General features: G+C 30.5%; 1 protein-coding gene across 2 annotated transcripts; it reads right to left on the reverse strand.

Annotated features, from left to right (window-relative positions):
• Positions 1-11290: 11290 nt before the first annotated feature.
• LOC114324093 (uncharacterized) lies at positions 11291-16473 on the reverse strand. Of its 2 annotated transcripts, none has more exons than XM_028271812.2 (3): positions 16134-16473; positions 15298-15422; positions 11291-11920 (listed from the first exon to the last, which is right to left on the reverse strand). In XM_028271812.2, the coding sequence occupies exons 2-3, from the start codon at positions 15403-15405 to the stop codon at positions 11465-11467; spliced, it is 564 nt and encodes a 187-aa protein (XP_028127613.2). In that variant the 5' UTR covers positions 15406-15422; positions 16134-16473; the 3' UTR covers positions 11291-11464. The 2 variants fall into 2 exon arrangements, with proteins under 2 accessions (XP_028127613.2, XP_028127614.2); XM_028271813.2 differs by lacking the exon at positions 16134-16473 and adding an exon at positions 15817-16046.
• Positions 16474-23117: the final 6644 nt, after the last annotated feature.

Consider the following 23117-nt stretch of genomic DNA (forward strand, 5'->3'; position numbering starts at 1 on the left):
ACTAAAAAGTTGAGGAAAAAAAAAGGTTGTTTAGGATAATTTTTTGTCTTTTTTACAAAAAAAAAATTGTATTAAAACATTGTATAAAATGGAAAAATTACGTTTTTACCCTTACATGGTAGACTCATCAATGACAGGCGGCAGGAGGATAGTACGGCTTGGTTGAAATGGTGCATGAGGCTTCACGGGTACTGTTGGGCCGTGGGGGCTCACCACGGGTCCCGTTTCGATAATCCGAACAGTTCAATGTGTAGAACTCGTTGAGTATTATATGTCTATGAAAAATCACTTTAATTGGATGTCGATAGCTATGTGATCAATAACTATGTGATCAAAACAGTTTTGTATGAAATTAATGGACAGTGAAAAGTAAACGGCTAAAAAAAATCTGATTTGATTACATAGCTATCTATATCCGATCAATGTGATTTTCTATAGACATATAGTACTCAACGAGTTCTAAACATTGAACGGTTCGGTTTATCAAAACAGAACCCGTCACGGGCCCAACATTACCCTCCAACTTAATCTCCAACTTAATGAATATATATATATATATATATATATATCTAATTTTCTTTTCTGTTCCTTTGACAGACCAATACGTATTGACAACTCATTGGCTTGTATTAAAATATTGTGTAAATTAATTTTTTTATATTTTTAATTTGTGAATAGTGATAATTTTTTAATTTTTTTAATAATTTTTTAATTTGTAATTTTTCTGGTATGCCAAACCAGGCCTTAGTCAAGTAATAAAATTAGGTTTTTGGCGTTCCTACTTCCATATCTTGAACCATCCCTTTAGGTCTAGAGTTTTTGCACTCTACTTGTTCCATGAAGGTAGTAATTGGACAGTTAGTGTTTGTCTCATGACTATAGAACAAGGAAGTAGAAAACAAAAAATGTACACAGTTGTTCCTGTGAAAATACTTTCGGAATAATTCTACCCTGCCGCTTCTATTAGGAGTAGCTGTTTTAGTGATACAAGAACGTAAAGTAATGGCTTTTGTGCAATGATGAAAGAGTATTGATGTAGTGAGATTGTTTGACAATGGCCATGCAAGAGAGTTCCTACTTCTGCAAATAGGGATCATACATCAGGGCTTGTTGAAAGGATCTCCAGTGAATACCACTGTACTCTATGTGCACTTTCTTAAATTAGCTTTTTTCTGCATTACATCAGCTAATACCACTGAGATTGTTTGATTCTTTCTATTTTGGTTATCCATATATATATATATATATATATATATTGCTAAGCCTCTTATTGATGCTTTGATTTAAATAAAAAATTTAACGTAAAAGAAAAAAGAAGGAAAAGATAAAACAATCTAAGAAGGGAACCACATGAATTCTGGCTTTGCTGAACACTCTTGGAACTATTGCAAGGTCTGAGCCAAATTGTCCTCGTGTTGGATTGGCTTAGTGATGACTAGGGGGTACCTTTTAGGATTGAGTTTATTGAGGAAATTGTATATTTGTGTTGCCTTGATATCATGTGAAAATTGTTATCCGGTGTCACTAACCAATAAGAAACTCTAAATGGGGGCAGGTATATTCACCTCATTTGGAACTTCTTATTGGTCGTCGTTGATACTGCGTAGATGGGATCATTGTTGTACTCAATATTTATTTGGAGTTGCTTAATCCAATTTGCTTGATGTGCAAAATGGGGCTTGTTCTCTTATGAAATGTGGTTTAGGCTTGAGGGATTAGAGCATCTCCAATGGTAGTAGGCATTTTACCTATCTAAATATTATTATAAAGTATACATTTTATTTTACCTATCAACGATTTCATGTTTCTGCCCCAACCATGCTCTTTATTTTAGCTATTCATCCAAATACTATTAACTTTATAGAATGCCACATCAGCAACAAAGATGGAGGGAAATAATCTTAATGATTAAATACATTTTGCCTAGCCTTGAAGGCTAGCTACATGTAGCTAGTGAATGTGAGCTGAGCCAAAATGCCTAAGCATATGCCTAGTGCATTGGAGTTGAAAAAAGTGAGTCACATTAGGCATTTTGACTAAGAGCATCTCCAACGATAGTAGGCATTTTACCTATCTAAATATTACTATAAAGTATATATTTTATTTTGCCTATCAACTGTTTTATGTTTTTACTCCAACCATGCTCTTTATTTTAGCTATTTATCCAAATACTATTAATTTTATAGAATGCCACATCAACAACAAAGATGGAGGGAAATGATCTTAATGATTGAATACATTTTGCCTAGCGTTGAAAGCTAGCTACATGTAGCTAGTGAATATGAGTTGAGCCAAAATGCCTAATCATATACCTAGTGCATTGGAATTGAAAAAAGTGAATCACACTAGACATTTTAACTAACAAGTATTATATGCCTAGTGCATTGGAGATGCCCTAACAAGCATCATATGCCTAGTGGGTTGGAGATGCTCTTACAATGGTGTATGCTCAAGGCTCTCTTTTGTTGGCACGAAAAGCAATGTTAAAATTGGGGGCCATAAATTGTTGGTGTCCCTAAGAATAAATGTTCTAATGCCAGTGTAGATATTAGTAGTTGAAATGATTCCATTTGCACCATCAACAAAGTGAATGATTTTTAAAAGATTTTGTTAAAATGTATTTTTAGTAAACATATTAAGAAATTTAAAATGTTTATAAATTTTGTATAAAAGTGCATGTAATAAAAATTTCTAACATTCTAAAATTTTTAAGGTGTCTTTGGGATACATATTAATAAATTTGTTAATATTTTAGTCTCTATTAAAAAATGTGTACTCTCTAAAAAATGATAACAGTAGCCTTTTCAATGCATTGAGTGTATCTGAATTCAGTCAAAACGGGATCCAATATATTTGAAATGTATTTAATAAAATTTGATTTGATTGCTTTACAATCTCATGATTGATCTAATATTAAATGTAGTGGATTCGGATACACGTAATTGAGAAATTGAAGTTGTTTTGTCCTAGTAGATTTATATTTTGTTTCTATTATCTCTATTTTTCATACACTGTTTGACATGTAAAAATGGATGCAAGAATGCTATAATTCAAAAAATATATATCTATATAAATCGAAGTTGATGGATGGGTTATCCAGATAAGACGGATTCAAATTTAGATTGGCCATCGTTGGATCTGTTGAATTCAGATTCAAATAAATACTGGATGACTTATAAATTCGAATAAATACTGGATGACTTATAAATCTCTATTTTTCATACTACTCTGATACCAATAAAAGTGCTTGACACAGGGTATAGGCTAAGCACGTCTGTCAACGACTTACGCTACAGATAGTCCTAACTGTTAACCACAAGACGGACAAACAGAGCTACGCGACTTGAATGACGTCCTACTCAACCTTACTCTATACTACCTCTCATACGGCAGAAACCCAAGAATAAGATTTAACATAGTTTTATTTGATTTAAATTTAATTACATCATATATGGTCCATATATTTACTGTGCTGGAGGAGGAGGCCTAGTGGCCCTTGCCAAAAGGCAGATTTGTTCGTTGATTAAATTCTGGACTTCGTTTATCTTATTATTACACTCTTCTAATTGTTGTTGAACCCAAAGTTCATTACCATTACGTGCAAATTCTATGTAATGTAATAAATTTCTTTTTCTATTTGTCCAAATATCTAATATATCATTTAATATAATAAGTTGATAAACAGTTATACATTAAAGGAAATACAAAGAGAAATACTTACAAAACAGTAGACTTTTATTAAACTGCTAGCTTCAAAGAAAAACACACTGAAAGAAGAGAGAGAGAAGATAGAATATAAAACTTAGAAAATAAATTTCGTGGTGCCTTCTACAATCCAAAGGCTACCTATTTATATTACAAGAAAGAGAGATAACGAAGACAGGTGGCGTGTGCTAGATGGTTGTTGCAGTCGAGCATCCTATCTTCTCTATCTTCTTGTCGGTAACGTGAGACAGCTGGAAAGGAAGCAGATAGTGGAATCTGCTTTTGCCAAAAGTAGGTTGGCAGGTTGTCAATCATGCACCGAAAGTTGGTATGTCGTTTTGTAGAGCTGTAAAAGTGGCTAACTGGAATGGCAGACAGAACTGTATGGGTAGGCCAAAGGTATTAGTCATCTTTGCCTTTGCCTTTACTTTTGTTTTTGTCTTGGATGAGTTTGTCAGCAATCATTTCTGTAACCGAATCTCAAAAATCTCCAAAATTTGGTTCATTGTCGGTCGGGACTTCATGTGGATCTTGGGATTCTCCTACAAGGACTGTAAACTCATTTTCATCATCGTAAGGATCAGTAGGAACTCTGTCATCCTCACTTTGGGTACTGGAGACTGATTTCATACTGGAATCTTTGCTGGACATGGATTGGAGAAACTGTTGCTTCATATAATCCATACTTTTAACAATAAGTTCTGTTTCTGATAAGTCTGGAAATTGCTATCTAAGTTCTTGCTGGACCTGGATAAAAGGATTTACTGGAGATGCTGGAATAAGCTTGGGAGAGGCATCCCAACAAGCTTGTGTATGATCCTTAATTTTCTGAAGCAACTCCTGCTTTGGCTTAGGATCATCCATTTTAATCCACCATTTATAGAGAAAAATTCTTTTTAAGCGTGGAATTTTATTCTGGAAATCACATCTGAAATCCCACTTCCAGATCCATGGAATTCCAAATCTGATAACAAAATGGACAAGACATTTTGACATAGAAATGTCCTTATTTGCTGGAATTTTACTGAAAGCTGCTTGCCATTCATTGAATGCAAGCCTAACATGTTCTGGAAATGCATCAAGTTGGAGACCAAATGTATCCCACCAAATGAGAAACCAGGATGGGAGATCATTTTTTAATAAGTCAGGAAGAACTCGAAAAAACCAAGAATGGCTGCGAGGAGGGTTCATATAATAAAATGCCTGAGTAAAGGCATCTATATAATCCCAATAATTGTAGCGGGTTTCTTTAGAACGAATGTCAAGGGTTCGGGTGACATGTGGATGAATGCCCCAAGCTTGAATGGGTAAAATAGTCTGGATAGTGGCCTTACTGTAATTAATAGGACTGGCAGTTCGATTAGGAGCGGCCAGAGTATGCTGGAATTGTACATATGCAAGTTCAGTAAGAATTTGCTCGTACACATATCGGTATTGATCAAAATGGAGAGGAGAATGTTGAGTGGCAAGATAGCGACGCTTAATCTCCCAAGGATCAACCATCCATTGAATATCGGCAGAATCAATATAGAGGACAGTTTCCTCTTTGATAGAATTCTGGAAATAAGATGTGTCTGCAGCAAGAAGGACATCTTTAGCAGTTTTGCTAGAAGATTCCCCTGGAGTACTGGATTGGCCGAATAATGGCGGAAATTCTGTATGATAGGGGTTAGAACCCCTTCCACGGCCCCTACGGCCTGGGCCACGGCCTCTAGTGGTCATTGCGGGAGTTTTACAAATATTCACGAGTAAGAAAATCGGGAAGAGAATTAGATTCGCCTTTAATATATTCAATATCAAAATCAAAAGCAGAAAGTGCAGATTGCCAAGAGGCAAAAATCTGTCGTTGAGCTAAATTAACAACATCTTGTTTAAAGATTTGCTTTGCAGCAGAACAATCAACTCTAATTAAAAATTGTTGATTTAATAAATCATCCTGGAATTTTAAGACACATCTAACAATGGCTAAACATTCTTTTTTAATTGTCGGATATCTTTTTGCTGCATCATGCCAAATACCAGAATGAAAACGCAAAAGTTCTTCTTTTTTAGTCTTTGGATTAAATTGTTTTAACATGCCACCAAATCCTATATCGGAGGCATCGGTTTCAACAATCTTTTTCCAATCTGGATTAGGTAACCATAAACAAGGAAGAGTTTGAACTCTAGCTTTAATTTTCTTAACAGCTGCGGTATGTTCTGGACTCCAAGCAGGAGGATTTTTATGAAGACGACTGTATAAAATAGCTGCATCAGTAGCAAGATTAGGATAATAATCATGGATGTAATTCAAACTACCCAAAAATTGCTGTAATTGAGTTTTATCTTTAATTTCATCAGGAAATTTAGAAGCAAATTCCATACTACGATTTATAGGAATAATAGTCCCATTATGAATATTATGTCCTAAAAATCGAACAGTTGTTTGAAAAAGTTTCATCTTTGGAGCTGAAACAACAAGACCATTTCTAGAGATAACATGCTTAAATATATTAAGATGCTTCATATGCTGGTCTATGGAAGATGAGAAAATAAGAACATCATCAATATAGCATATGACAAATTCTGTATAAGGATTAAAAATATCATTCATAATATGCTGAAATTCTGAAGGCGCATTTTTTAAACCAAATGGCATAACATTCCATTCAAAATGCCCAAAAGGTACTGTAAAAGCAGTTTTGTATCTATCATTTTCTGCAATTTGAACTTGCCAATAGCCTGACTTCATATCAAATTTAGAAAATATTACTGCATCCTGTAAGCGATCTAAAAGATCCTTTTTATTAGGAACTAGATATCGAATCCACTGTAAGGCTTCATTAAGAGGTTTATAATTAATTACTAATCTTGGCACACCTCTTTCAATTTCTGCATTTTTATTAACATAAAAGGCAGTACATTCATTTGACTGGGACGAGCTTTTGTAGGAATTTTTCTTTCATCAAAAGTGGGCTCGTAGGGCAAGGAAACAATATGTTTCTTGCGATCCCAAAAAGCATTGGGAACATCACTGCAGATTTCTTCCTGAAATTGTTTTTCAAGCAATTTAATTTTCTGCTGAAAAGATGTTTGCTGTATTCTTTGTTCGGTAGTTAAAAAACTAATTTCTTTTTGAAGAAAATTAATTTGACTTTGTTTTAAAGAAACTAGATCATCAGATATATGATCTAATTCTTTACTGTGGGGTGAAGTAATAAACTCAAAAACAATCCTTTGACCGTCTAGGGTTGCATGAATGCCAATAGTATCAATTTTTTCTATGGGCATTAACAGATGTAGGAAAGGAGTACCTAGGATTATGTTTTGGGCCATGTTCTTGATAAGAACAAAAGAAGTTTTCAAACATAGTCCCTGGTTACATATTAATACTTCTGGAAGTTTATAATCAATGTATAAACTATTACCACTGGCGCTTGTTAATGACTGGCTTGTTTTCTGAAAATATTTAGTTGGAACTAAGCCTTCCTGGATACAATTCATATCTGCACCACTGCCAACCAAAGCAATAGCATCACGAATATAATCTGGTGGAATCATGAAGGTGATACGAATATACCATTTTCAAAATGTTATTCTATTTAATAACATAAGATAATCTGGATTTGACTGTTCAACATTGTTTTCTTTATCGGTATTCTGTAATTTATTATTGATTCGTTTAATTTCAGAATTAATAGCAATATTTGAAGTCTGTAAATGCTTTATTTCTACTTTCAAGGCATTAATTTCCATTTTTAATTCTTGAATAGTAGTGGGTTTTTCTATGTTGGTTGTTGTCTGCATACGATTAAAAACTTCTTTCATGTCATAATGCTTAGGTGGAAGAGTTTCTTCTTTCTTTTGTTTATAACACATTTCAAGAAATTTTAATTTTGTGGCTGGATCCTTAATTTCATCTGCAATATTTAAAAGATTTTGTTCAGTATCAGTAAGGACATTAATACTAGGGCCAATATTAAGTCCATTCATTTCAACTATTGATTTCCAATAATTGAGTTCATCAGAAATTTGTTCAACAGAACCTTTACAAGGACAATTTTCTGGAGATTCTTCTAGTTCATCTTCATCTGAACTGGAAGAATAAATAGCAGCAAGTTCGTCTGCATCGTCTTCTGCTGAAGAACTGGATTCAGAGATTAACTGTAAAATCTTTTGCTGGACCTCATCATCTAATGCTAACTTATTAAGCTTAGATTGGATCTTAGCTTTACACTTATTAGCATAATGACCTATTTGTCCGCATTTACAACATTTTAGAATAACTCTTATATCTTCTTTGCTTGGTAGGATACTAAATTTGAGGATCATAGGCAAATTGTTCACAGAATTCGCCTAACTCTTTCCTTCCTGTAAGATGTTGTTTAATTTGTTGCTGGAGTTTAAGATCATTGCAAAGTGCAAGACCTTCGTCGGTAATGATACCTATAAGCTGGCCATAAGTATATTGATAATAAGGAATGGAAATTTGGTTATGTCTGTCTCTTAGTTTCTTACGAACTCGTTCTGCAAAGAGTAGGAAGGCCATCAATAAATTTGGCTTTCCAATGTTCTGCACTGCCATCGGTTCGACGCATGACTTTCATCAGGAAAACATCTTTATACCACCTAAAATGGGATAAAGAAGGGCAACGAAGCGTCATAAGCAATTCTCTGCTACGGTCTTCAATTCCAGTAATATTGCCAACAAAATGTGTGACAATAGTGTTGATTAATGTATATACAGCATCTTCTTCTTGGCGATCAAGACGTGTATCTACATCAACAACGGTTTTGGTGGATGAAAGGATTTCTTCTTTCATATTAGGGGTGAGAATGTTATCCCACCATCCTTTCAGGATCCTAGTAAAGCCGCTAACAAGGTAACGGGCAACTTGGTGGTCAGAATTATTGTTTTGTTTACTAACAGTAGCAAACATGAGCATATGCTGGAGAAGTTCATACATCTGGTATTCAGAAAGACCATCAAGATTCCATTCATAAATGGTGTTGCTATGATAACAACGTTGAGTATGGAGAAAATCTTCTTCATAAAGGATATCTATGGGGCTAGGACGAGGATAATAGTACTGGCTAGGACCAGTCATGGATGTTTTCTGGGTGGTATTACTATAAGTAACCCGATTGAGAGAAGAAGGTTCATGTTGGAAATTTTGCTGTATTTCAAATATCTGTTGAGGCGATAAGGAGTCATAGGATTCTTCAGAAGAACCTATACGATCACTGGATAACATAAGAACTTGAGACATAGAAGTCGGAGAAGGTTCACTAATATGTAAACCCTTTATTTTGGAAAGAAGGGTATCCATAAATTCTGTTTCTTCTTTGGATTTTAATTTAAAGTCTTTTAATACTGGAGTTGGTTTAATTAAAACTGGTTCAATGTCTGGAGGTTTTGGTTTTGATTCTAATTTGCAGCTTTTCTTAACATGAGCTACAATTTCTTCAATTCTAGTAAGATGTTTGCCTGCGGTTTGACAGCAAAGATTAGTATAATTATTTTGTTTGAGAACTGGAATAATATCTTGGATAAGTACTGGGTCACAATGCTGGTTTTTATGAGGAATGTCTGTATAAGCTGCCATCGTCATAGGTTTATTATTATTACCTGTAGGCTGTAATTCTAAAAGCTGTGTTGGTGGATGGACAGAATAAATTTCTTGGCCATCGGTTGTTAACCATTTTCGCTGGATATTGTCTAAAACATTTAATTGGGTAGCAGGGATTTGGACATGCTGAACATACCATAATGGAAAAGGGAATAGAACTTGAATTTCCTCAAGATAGGTATAATACTGGAGTTTATAATCCTGTATCTGTTTTTTAGTATGAGTAGAAAAATACCATTTTCTAAATTCGGTATATTTATCCTGGAATAAATCCTAATTTAGGATTTTTCGATTTTCACTACCTGGTGTGCAATGATGAAAGAGTATTGATGTAGTGAGATTGTTTGACAATGGCCATGCAAGAGAGTTTCTACTTCTGCAAATAGGGATCATACATCAGGGCTTGTTGAAAGGATCTCCAGTGAATACCACTGTACTCCATGTGCACTTTCTTAAATTAGCTTTTTTCTGCATTACATCAGCTAATACCACTGAGATTGTTTGATTCTTTCTATTTTGGGTATCCATATATATATATATATATAGATTGCTAAGCCTCTTATTGATGCTTTGATTTAAATAAAAAATTTAATGTAAAAGAAAAAAAGAAGGAAAAGATAAAACAATCTAAGAAGGGAACCACATGAATTCTGGCTTTGCTGAACACTCTTGGAACTAGTGCAAGGTCTGAGCCAAATTGTCCTCGTGTTGGATTGGCTTAGTGATGACTAGGGGGTACCCTTTAGGATTGAGTTTATTGAGAAAATTGTATATTTGTGTTGCCTTGATATCACGTGGAAATTGTTATCTAGTGTCACTAACCAATAAGAAATTCTAAATGGGGGCAGGTATATTCACCTCATTTGGAACTTCTTATTGGTCGTCATTGATACTGCGTAGATGGGATCATTGTTGTACTCAATATTTATTTGGAGTTGCTTAATCCAATTTGCTTGATGTGCAAAATGGGGCTTCTTCTCTTATGAAATGTGGTTTAGGCTTGAGGGACTACAATGGTGTTTGCTCAAGGCTCTCTTTTGTTGGCATGAAAAGCAAAGTTAAAATTGGGGCCATAAATTGTTGGTGTCCCTAAGAATAAATGTTCTAATGCCAGTGTAGATATTAGTAGTTGAAATGATTCCATTTGCACCATCAACAAAGTGAATGATTTTTAAAAGGTTTTGTTAACATGTATTTTTAGTAAACATATTAAGAAATTTAAAATGTTTATAAATTTTGTATAAAAGTGCATGTAATAAAAATTACCAACATTCTAAAATTTTTAAGGTGTCTTTGGGATACATATTAATAAATTTGTTAATATTTTAGTCTCTATTAAAAAATGTGTACTCTCTAAAAAATGATAACAGTAGCCTTTTCAATGGATTGAGTGTATCTGAATTCAATCAAAACGGGATCCAATATATTTGAAATGTATTTAATAAAATTTGATTTGATTGCTTTATAATCTCATGATTGATCTAATATTAAATGTAGTGGATTCGGATACACGTAATTGGAAAATAGAAGTTATTTTGTCCTAGTAGATTTATATTTTGTTTCTATTGTCTCTATTTTTCATACACTGTTTGGGCTATCCAGATAAGACAGATTCAAATTTAGATTGGCCATTGTTGGATCTGTTGAATTCAGATTCGAATAAATACTGGATGACTTATAAATTTGGCAGAGTCCGATCTGTTGAAAGGCATGGATAACATCATGACATGGTTTCATTCACCTTGACAAACTTTAGCTGTTTATACATAGTATATGTTACGCAGCTGAGCAAAAAGATGATCATGCTATTAATTGACATGCCATAGATCAATTATAGTTGCTTAGTAACTGCAATGACAGGAGGAATAAAAGCATTAATATATTTTTGTGAAAAAATAATACTAATAGACTTTAGCATCTAAAGCCCACCAAAAAAAGTAGAGAAAAGAATAGAGAATCAAAGTGATGAAAGTAGATTTTGTTAGCTCAATCCACCAAATTGATGCTCTTAAAAGTTCCATTATCTAAAAAGCTTCAAATCCAAGATGATAAAAACAAGTTAAAAAACCAGTTCTCCCTCATAAGCTAGACAAGGTTGCAAATTCAAATACCCAGAAGTCCACAGTTAAAAAGTATCACTAGTTTTTCTTTCACTTCTTCCTCTTCTTTGGAGGCTGGAGTGCCTCTTCTTCTTCATCCTCCTCCTCATCCTCCGCGGGTTCCTCTTCTTCTACGATTTCCTCCTCATCCTCATCCCCACCGTCCTCATCATCTTCTTCACCATCTTCATCGCCATCCTCATCATCACCGTCCCCATGGCCATCGCCATCCTCTTCATCTTCCTCTTCCCCGTTCTCTTCCCCTGCTCCACCCGCGCCTTCTTCAGGCCCCTTTTTGGCATTCCCATTGCTGCTGTTGGGATTGTCACTGTGTCCTCCTCCTGATGGCAGCTCATCTTCATCTTCTCCTACGCCACCATCTCCATTATCATTGTCGTCATCGTCTTCATCTCCATCTGCCTCCTCAGCATCAACCACTTTCAATTGGCTTTCATTGTTATGCTGTCCTTTGGCTTTGGGCATGTTAAGCCCAACAATGGCCTGAAACTAATAGATGAAGATGCAATTCCAGAGTCAGGAATAATAAATACAAAATAAACAAAATCATGATATAACATTGTTATTGTTCTTGATTTCCATGAGTGCTTTGACATGGACTCTGGTATAACAAAACTGATTTTTTGTTTTTACCAAGGTTACGTTGGATTGATAAGGATTAAGGGTGTCTAGTCGTGGTCCATAAGCCACAATCATTGTATAGAGAACTAAGAACACATCATGTCTTTAACTTATCGTACTAATTTAGAACGTCATGTGATTGAGTTTATGTAATGATATTTTGTGATTTGCCGTTCATTTTCTTGGTTTTTAGATCATACAAGTATTTAACCCCTTGCCATTGAACAGACATATAACTAATGTAAAATTTTCAAAAGACAGCACTTTAAGTTGAGTGTATATATATATATATGTGTGTGCGCGCGCGCGCATACCATCATTATTACTCTACAAAACAGTGTTAGTAACTGCAAGGATTGTTGTATCCGAAAGGGTTGAACCTATAGGACCGCCTCATGGAATGAAAAGCAAACCTACTCGTACCTTTAGCTATTGTGAGGTGTGTGAGGACACCACAACTGAGCAAGATTTCTGTTCTTGTATTTGGAATGGTTGGATCCCTCATAACCCTTCCAATATTATTATTTTTTAAATTAGACCCTCAAATTAATTGGAGAAAAATTAAACCCTCTTTGAAAAGGATTGTCATTTGATTTGTGAATAAGAGACCAGGTTTGGACTAAATTGTTTTCAAATAAATTAATCTTACATTTGATTTAAACTTTTTTATCTTGATAACTAATCATGAGGGAGCAGTTTAAACTCTCTTTGGAAAGGATTATCATTTGATTTGTGAATAAGAGAGCATTTTCTATATGTGACATAGTGTCAAATTTTTTTTTTAAATTATTTTATAGAAATTTTATAAGAATATATTCATATAATGATTGTATAAAATACAAATATATAAAAAGTATGAAATGAAAAATATCGAATACAAATATCACACCCTTATCAAATATTGAGCATTTTGAAAAATCCATATAATATAGGCTGTCACAAAATTTCAAAAATACCCTCCTTAAAATGTTCATCTAAATCCTATTGGTCTGTGTTTGCCATTCTAATAAGCTCCCACGTTTTCCTTTCACACACCTCATATTTTTCTTTAATGGCCCAATAAAATTGTATATTTTATCTCTCTTTTATTTTTTATTTTTATTTTTTTATATATTGTGGATCACATGTTATATATATATATATATATATATATATCAAATTATTCAAAATACATGCCACAGTAATCTCTACCAAACATCCTATTGACCCAAAAATAATAACAAACAAAGACCAAAGACTTTGATATTATTTCACAATACAAATTTCTTCACCTACTATATGTGCTAGTCATTTTATATACAAAAATCAATTTGACCCAATTATCATTACTAAAATGATTTTATTATAATTGTTTCATAGTATATTTTAAAAATAAAACTCATCATTCATCTTGTTTATAAATAACAGATTAATCAATTTTTTTTAAAAATAATTTTGAAAGATGAATTATCAAGATCATAAATATAAAATGCACAAATATAACACATATTTTACAATTATAAATGTGAATATTTTTTTATGTTATATTTATTTATTCTGTGTTTGAAATTTTCTCTACTACAAGTATAGCAATGTGATGTGCTAGTCAACTCTATCCTCACTTTATTCAAAATATATTTATACCTATAGTTATGTGTACCTATTTATTTTAATAATCATTTTCAACTTGCTAGTTAAATGCCAAACGCTGCAAATGACAGTCTTGACTATTTATATATTATCCAAACAGGGCCCACATGGGTGACCAACCGGAACTGAAAAAGGTACAGACCAAATTTAATGATTTCTTTCAGTTCCGGGAAGAGGAAACACGTACTGGCAATACGCTTTCTCCGCTTTTTGGGTTAAAAAAATATTTAATTTATAATTATAATTCTTATTTTTTTTTATAAACATTACATTTAATTTAAAACAAGTTTAATTTTCTTTTTATAAAAATTAAAAATATATATATTTATTTAGATCATTCCAAATAATTTTTAAAATAGTCAACTTCCTAATGACCCTTAGGTTGGTTTGAGAAGAGGATTGACTTTTAACCGAGGGTAAAAAGCTTAATTTGGAAAGAATTTTTTTGATTTTTTGGTTTTTTTGACTTTTATTGTGAGAGAAGAGTGTAATGATTATGAGTTAGATGCAATATTTCGTTTGTTGTGATTAAAATAGCCTATTTTATCTTTTATGGCTAAAATAATCAAAAAAAAATTCCACAAAACCACTTCCCAAACGGCGCCCGAGCAAAAAGCAACAAAAAAATGTTTTTAGAGGTTGTTTGAGAAGAGTTTTTATGAAGAAATGCGTACAAAAAATAGACAAGATCTAAATAAATATATTTATCTAAAAAAATATGAGATGCTAAGCAAAATCTTACATATACAGATGGTGTTAATTTTACAACAAATTCTTAAAATTACCGAAATAAGGAAATATGACAATTACAAAATTATAAGACCTTATTTTTACCTTATTTGTGGTTATTTTAAATGTATCAGTGAACAGTTAAATCCGTGAAAAATGTGAACTCAAACTCTGTTTGATTCTATTCACCAAAAAAAAAAAAAAAAACTCTGTTGATTTTGCGTTTTTTTACTTTATATATTTTGTTGTTGTTAGTAAGCCTTTTTTTTTCTTTTTTTTTTTCATTTTAATAATTTTTTTTAAAATGTGCCTAATCCAAATTTAATTTTAAAAACATGTATACAATTTTTTTAGAAAAATTAATAAATACAAAAAAAAAATAAAAAAATATATTGAACTTTTGTAATTTTTTTTTGCATTTAGTGAATTTTAATTAAAAAAAAGTTCACAAAATTTATACTTTTTAAATATATTTAAATTAATTAAATCTAAAAAATTAAAAAAAATTGATTAAATTTTTTTTAAAAATTCGCTAAAGCTCAAAAAATACGGATTAAAAACTCAAAAGATGTATTTTTTTTTAAACTTCAAAACCAAACAAAATACTTGGTATTATTTTCATTTTTCTATGCTTTTATTTTATTGTATTCTAACAAATAACCACCCATTTCATATTATATAGTTTTTGTCAAAGAAGTAATTTTTAAAACACTAAAAAATTATTTAAAAGGAAAAAAAAAAGCATGGCGTTTAGAGAAAAAAATTTCTAAAGATATTTTTTGAAAACATTTTTCTTAAATTACTTTATTTTTTTTTCATTAACGAAAATTATTTATATAAAAAAAATAAAAACAAAAAAAATCTATGAATAAATGAAGCTTACTTACTTGAGCTGAATAAAGCAAAACTTTATTGACAAAAACGAGGGCGAATAGGATAGTAGCAAGAGTATCCCCGGCGCAAGATAGCAAAGCTTGGTTAACTATCACCTCCATTTGTACGGCCCACACACCTGCCAACAACAACAACATGATACGATACGAGACCGTTAGATCTCTCCCCGACTCCATTGGATCTCATTCCAAAGTCAGTTAAAAATATTTTCAGATTTAAATTTTTAAATTTTTTTTTTAATTTTTTGATTTTCTCAACTCAGTTTAAAGAAGACAATGGAAACCTATACATACATGATATATGTATATGCATATGTGTATGTATATGTATAATAATGCGGATCTGAGAAGAAGAAGAAGTAGAAGCGAAGAGGAATAGTACTAGTAAAAGTAAGAAAAAGAAAATGGAACGAGAATAAGACAAGAAAATCTTTTTTTTTTTTCTTCTTCCTGGAAAGAAGAAGTTTCCAGGAAAAGAAAATACGAGAAAAAGTGGACGAGTACAGAAAATACCAGAAGACCTCGGGTGAACCGAACTTATGACTAAACGGAGATTTTCCGGGAAAATGGAAGAAATTTAAGGCAAAAAGTTCTAACAGAAAACACTAGAAAAACAAGTTATGAAAGCTGAGAGTTTTCCGAGAAAGTAAAAGAAAATTGTAACCGAATTTACTTATAAGATTTTCGGAGAAAATGGAGAATTTTTTCTTTTTTTTTTTTTCAAGGTAAAAGGTAACAGAAAATGAGAAGGGAAAAAAAAAAAAAAAGAGTAAAGAAAGGTGATGATTTTCCGAGAAAGTGAAAGAAAATTATGTGAGAAAAACAGTTACCTGGAATTGAGAAGTGAGAGCTGTACGTAGGTGTAAGCAGATCTGAAGCTGTAAACAAAAACGATGCTGAGAGATAGAGAGAGAGAGAGAGAGAGAGTTAAAAGTTCTCTTTCATTTTCCACCGATTGATATTAATCGTAGAGACACTGAAAGAACAAGAGAAAGACTGAAAACAAAAGGAGAGAGAGAGAGAGAGAGAGAGAGCTGACCAAGAGTTTTCGGAAGCGAACGGGCAGAACGGGCAGCGAACGAAGATAGGGCTTTTGGATGTCGGTCAGTACTTGGGGCAGCCCTACAATAATAAGTGCAGAGCGACAAAAATAAAGCTATGATACATGACACTTTTGTTTGTTCAGTGCCAAAGTAGAGAATCTAATTCTATTCCTTAGAAAAATGATACTCTCCGTACTAAAATAATAGTCTTTTTTTTAAGAATCTATTTTTTTTAATAATATAATTATTAGATTTTAAAAATATTTAGTGTATTTAATTTTAATTTTTTTAATTCAGTTTTTTTTAAAAAAAAATTCGTATTTTTTTTACTTTTAATAAATATTTTTTAAATTTTAAATAATTTTTTTAATACACTTTATTTAGATGTATCTAAATAGTAAAATATTTCTGAAAAAATATTTTAAAAAATTAATAAATATAAAAAAATATAAAAAATGTACTGAATTTTGTATTTTTGTGTGTGCATATTTTGGTATTTAATATATTTTTCAAAGATTTTTTCACAAATATTATACTTTTTAAGTGTATTTATGTTAGGTGTGTCTAAAAATTACTTAAAATATTAAAAAAATTCATTGAAAATATTAAAATACGAAAAATAAAAAAATAAAATTTTTTGAAAATCAAAACCAAACAAGCTGATTAATTTTTTAAAATTATTCTTTGATAATATATATATATTTAAAATATCAATTATCATAATTTAAATTTTGTATTATTAATGAATTTAAAAAAAGAACAAAATAATAAATTCATATTATTTTATTTATTAATTTTTGAAAAGTGACTAATATTTTGGGATAATAAAAAATACAATTAGAGATTAATATTTTGGGACAGAGAAAATATATAAATTTATTTTTTAAATTTATTATTAAGATTTAATAATGTATAAGTAATATGATTAATTCATAATTAGAGAAGATATGTGAAATAATATTATTTTTAATATTCTAATCGATTAACACACCGTTAAACTTGAAAAGTGAGTTTAATTTTTTTTACTTTATTCATTTTGATCCATTAAGGGGAAATGTGAAATTTTTCAAAAAATAATTAAAATAATAAACTTTTTATAAATCTCTTATTATTTTTTAAAAGGTGCACTGATTTAAATTTTTTCTTCTTTTTAACTTTGGTTTCACCACTAAACTAGCTCTGGGTTTTTTAGGATTCGCTTGGGAATATAGTAATATTTTGAAAATCGGACCGGTGAGTGAACCGGAAAAAGGATTGGATGGACGGGTCACCGGTTCAACCGTCCGGTCAAAACGGTCGAACCGTGACGTCATAATTAATATTATATAATTATAAAATATAATTATAAATTATAAATAAATAAAAATATATATAAATACTCAAATAAAAATAAAAATAAAAATTGTTGTATAATATTTATTAATAATATTTAATAAAGTCATAATTGATAAAAAAAAAGTCACTTGTTTTAAAGAAATTACAATTTTTAAACATTCCCTCCAAACAAATTGATTGAATGTTAGGTTTAATTTTGGAGGGAAATAAAATTTTTAACTCTCCCTCCAATCAATATGTTTCAAATAATTTGATTGAATCCCACATAAAATTTTGTAGGTTCTCTTTGAAAAATCTTTTCCTATAAATAGGAATAGACTTTCATAATCTTCTCCAACTTCTAATGAGACTCTTCCTTATGAGAGGAGGCTCTTGAAGTAAGAATTTTTAGTCAAAATTTTGAAATATATTTATATATAATATATATATATACATAAGAAAGAAAGAAAAGAAAAAAAAACCAACGGTCCAACCCACCAAACCCGGTCCGGGTCACTAGTTTTCCCGATTCGACCGCCGGTTTTGCTCCTACTTCGGTTCTAGGGGTTGACTGGACCGGAACAAGGCCCGATTCCCAGTCCAACCAGTTCAACCGGCCGGTCCGGTCCGGGTTTCACAACATTGGAAGATAGTATTTTAGTTAAGAAATAAAAAATTATTAAAAAAAAGATAAATAGTCAAATAAAAATTTTAAGGATTTGTTTGGGATGTGGGTTGATTTTTTAACTTTTGACTTACTGGCTATTTTAACTTGAGGCTAAAAAGTCTCGTTTCAAATAGGTTTTTTGGTTTTTTTTTTTTTTAATTTTTGTGAGAAAAAAAATAAAATGATTATGGATTAGATGTGATGTTTTGTCTTATTGAGTTAAAAAGTCTATTTTGTCTTTTTTGTGACTTAGGTGGTGTTTGACAAGTTGGTTTGTGGCTAAAATAGCCACAAAAGACAAAATAGGCTATTTTAGCCACAACAAATAAAATATCACATCTAATTCATAATTATTACACTTTTCTCTTGCAAAAAAAGTCAAAAAAGTCAAAAAGTCTTTCCCAAACCAAATTTTTTACCCCAGGCTAAAATAGTCAAAAAAATAAAAAAGTCAAAAAGTCAACCCACTTTACAAACGGAGACTAAAATAGTTAAAAAGTCAAAAAGCCTGACATGCCAAACGAAGGTTAAATATTCATTTTTATTCTCTCTATTTCTTACATATATTTTTTTTTGCAAAATTAAAAAATTATTATTAACGCTTCAATTTTTTTCATATAATATCAATTATCATAATTTAAATTTTTTATTATTAATGAATTTAAAAAAAGAACAAAATAATAAATTCATATTATTTTATTTATTAATTTTTGAAAAGTGACTAATATTTTGGAATAATAAAAAATAGAATAAGAGATTAATATTTTGGGACAGAAGGAATATATAAATTTATTTTTTAGATTTAATAATGTATAAGTAATATGATTAATTCATAATTAGAGAAGATATGTGAAATAGTATTATTTTTAATATTCTAATCGACTATCACACCGTTAAACTTGAAAAGTGAGTCTAATTTATTTTGTTTCGAATAATAATGTTTTATTCATTTTGATCCATTAAGGGGAAATATGAAATTTTTCAAAAAATAATTAAAATAATAAACTTTTTATAAATCTCTTATTACTTTTTAAAAGGTGCACTGATTTAAATTTTTTCTTCTTTTTAATTTTGGTTTCACCACTAAACTAGGTCTGGGTTTTTTAGGATTTGCTTGGGAAGATAGTATTTTAGTTAAGAAATAAAAAATTATTTAAAAAAAAGCTAAATAGTCAGATAAAAATTTTAAGAATTTGTTTAGGATATGGATTGATTTTTTAACTTTTGACTCTTTGGCTATTTTAACTTGAGACTAAAAAGTTTCGTTTCAGATAGATTTTTTGATTTTTTTTTTAAATTTTTGTGAGAGAAAAAATAAAATGATTACGGATTAGATGTGATATTTTGTTTTATTGGGTTAAAAAGTCTATTTTATCTTTTTGTGACTAAAATAGTCAAAAAATAAAAAGCCTGACACGCCAAACGAAGGTTAAATATTCATTTTTATTCTCTTTATTTCTTACATATATATTTTTTTGTAAAATTAAAAAATTATTATTAACGCTACATTTTTTTCCATATAATATTTTAATTAAAAAAATTAGACAAACGCTAACAAAATTGCATCTCAAACGAGCCATTAATAGTGCGTGGAATAGATATTTAGGGGTTGTTTAGGGTGTCTTAAAGAATAAAGCTTCCAACCCCCAGTGGGGTTGCTGGGGTCGTGCGTGTCGAGCCGGGATTGGCCAAAAAAAAAATTGTCTTCTTTTTTTGTTTTGTTTTTTTTTTTTTGTTTTCAGTGAATGGCGTGCTGCCACGTCATTGGGGTCAGAAGCAAGGTTCGTGTCTTAAATAAGTGAACTTTTTAACTTTTTGGACTAAAAAGTTAAGGAAAAAAAATGGTTGTTTGGGTTAACTTTTTGACTTTTTCTGAAAAAATGTGTATTAAAAAATTATATAAATTAGTGTGTAGGAGAATATTAGGACTGTGAGTTGTACGGCCATACTGTCTGCGCAGGTTGAATTGATGCTAAGAAATGGTTGCCTAGTTTTTGGGCATTGCACTGGACGGTGTTATTTGGCCCATGGGGGCCATCACAGGTCTCATTTTGATAATCTGAACCGTTCAATGTGTAGAACTCGTCGAGTACTATATTTTTATAAAAAATCACATTGCTCGGATATCAATAGCTATCTGATTAGATTAGTTTTTTTTCAACCATTAACCATAACACCATCCTTTTTCTTTTATACAAAACTGATTTGATAATGTAGTTAGCAATATCCGTTCAATGTAATTTTTTACAGATATATATTACTCGACGAGTTCTACATATTTAACGGTTCAAATTATCAAAATAAGATCCGTGATGGGCCCCCACGGGGCGAACAGTAGTATGTCAAAATTGCACCCCAATTATGCAATTTTTCTAAAAAAATGCAGCCACAGATCTGAACCGGTCAGACTGAGTTGTAAACTGAGTTGTAATTTTGTGTGTAAAATTTATTTATTTATTTATTTTTTGATGAATAATGATAATTTTTATCTTTTTTAATAACTTTTTAGTTTTTTTTCTGGATATCCCAAACCAGGCCTTATAATTCATGTTTAAATTAAATTGAGATTTTGACCTTGTAAATTTTTTGGCGGAGAAATTTCATCCTGGCCCACACCTTATCTCACTTACCTATAAATTTTAGGTGGAGTTGTACATAAATCGAGTCAAGTCGAGTCGACTCGAGTTTTAATATGTTTCATTTTATTTATTAAGATTTTAATGAGTTCGAACTCGGGTTCGAACTTATTAGAAATTTAACAAATTAAGTTGACTTAAATTTGACTCGAACTCGAGTTTGTTTACGAGTCTTAACGAGCCAAAAAAAATTATAAATTTATACTTACATATAAAACTAAAGTTACAATTGAAATTTTAATTATACAATTATATATACAACATATATAAGCATACCAAAAAAAAAAAAGTTAACATCTTACTAAAATAATAATATCTACCGCTATTATTATATAAATGTATTATGGTGATCCATTTAGTCCCAATTTTTTTTTTATAGATCAATTAGTCCCATTAATTTTAGAAATAGAGATTGGATATATTATTTAGAAATTAGATTTATAGTTATACCCTTATTTCTACTATGTTTTTTTTTTCTCCTTCTATGCTAGAAATGTTAGATACACAATTTATGAGAATCAAATTTGAGATTAATTTTTGTATGGGAATTTTTTTTATAATTTGGAATGACTTAAAATGTGAAAATTTTCAAACATTTCAAAAGTATTACAAATGATTTGAAATATATGATTTTTCAAACATTTTAAAAGGAATACAAAAACTCATTAGTAAGTTTTGAGTAAACATATAATTAAAAATATAACACTCCAATGTGACACTCAAACGTAACACTTTAATGTAACAGTCCAAAAAAACTCCTAACTGGTATACTTTTTTTCAAACGCAACACTAAAAAAAAAAAAAAACTAACGCTCAATTTTTTTTTTCTTACTATATTTTTTTCCAAACGTAACACTCAAAAAAAAAAAAAAAACTCCTTAGTGTAAGACTTTAATGTAAGATTTTAAAAAAATTTCTTAATATACTTTTTCCAAACATCACACTGTAAAAAATAAATAAATAAATAAATAAAAATTCCTTACTATACTTTTTCCGATCGTAATACCCTAAAAAAAGGATGTGCGATTTTTCAAATCATTCGAAAAGAAGTACAAAAATTATGTAGTAAGTTAAGAACAAATGTATAATTTCAAACTATGAGTATTACGCTAGTGAAAAGTACACTAAGAAGTTTTTTAGTGTTTTTGTGTGTTATATTAGAATATTACGTTTGACATTACATTGATTGGAGTGCTACGTTTGGAAAAAATACGCTAAGGATTTTTATTTTTTTCATGTGTTTTATATTAAAGTGTTACGTTTGAGATTATATTGATTGGAGTGTTACGTTTGGGAAAAGCACACTAAAGAGTTACTTTTTTTTTGTGTGTTATATTGGAGTGTTACGTTTGAAAAAAGTACAGTAAGAAAATTTTTTGTGTGTTACATTAGAGTGTGGTATATTGGAGTGTTAAGTTTGGAAAAAGTTTGGGGTGTTATACATGTTATTACGTTTGGAAAAATTACACTAAGAAATTTTTTGATATGTTACATTAGAGTGTTACGCTATTGAAGTATTATATTGTAGTGTTACATTATTATTTGTAATGTGAGATTTGTTTCAAAAATAGGCAAAAGTCAAAACCTCTATAGTGTGGATTATCCAAATGTGTAATTTCACATTTGGAAAAACCCATTTTTATTCCTAAAAACTTAAACCCAAATGTATAAGTGACTTCCTTTTTGTGTAATTTTCACTTTAATGAGACTTTTGGATTTATAAGAAGAAAAAAAAAAGGACTAAATAGTTCACAAGATCATATTTTAGGATTAGTTGGTTCTTTACCCTTATTTATATTTATATATTTTAAATAAACAAATAACATATTTATCTTATTTTTTATACATATTTTTACATTATTTAATATAAAAATAATATATTTATTTTATTATTTAAATAAATATTAAACGAGTTAGCTACCGAGCCGAATTCACGAGCCGAGTTTTAGTAAGTTTGGACTTTTTTTATTAAGATTTTATCAAGCTCAAGTTCAAACTAAATGTAATAAAAATTCAACGAACCAAGTTCGAACGAACCTTTACTTGGTCGAGTTCGAGCCTATTCATGAATTGTTATGATCATTTGCAACCCTAGTTTTAGGAAGAATTACTTTATCGTGAAACAGAAAAGGAAAACAAAAAAGCACGAACATA

Source organism: Camellia sinensis, chromosome 6 (assembly GCF_055761805.1).
Source record: "Camellia sinensis isolate YWXY chromosome 6, ASM5576180v1, whole genome shotgun sequence".
Taxonomy (NCBI): Eukaryota; Viridiplantae; Streptophyta; class Magnoliopsida; order Ericales; family Theaceae; genus Camellia; species Camellia sinensis.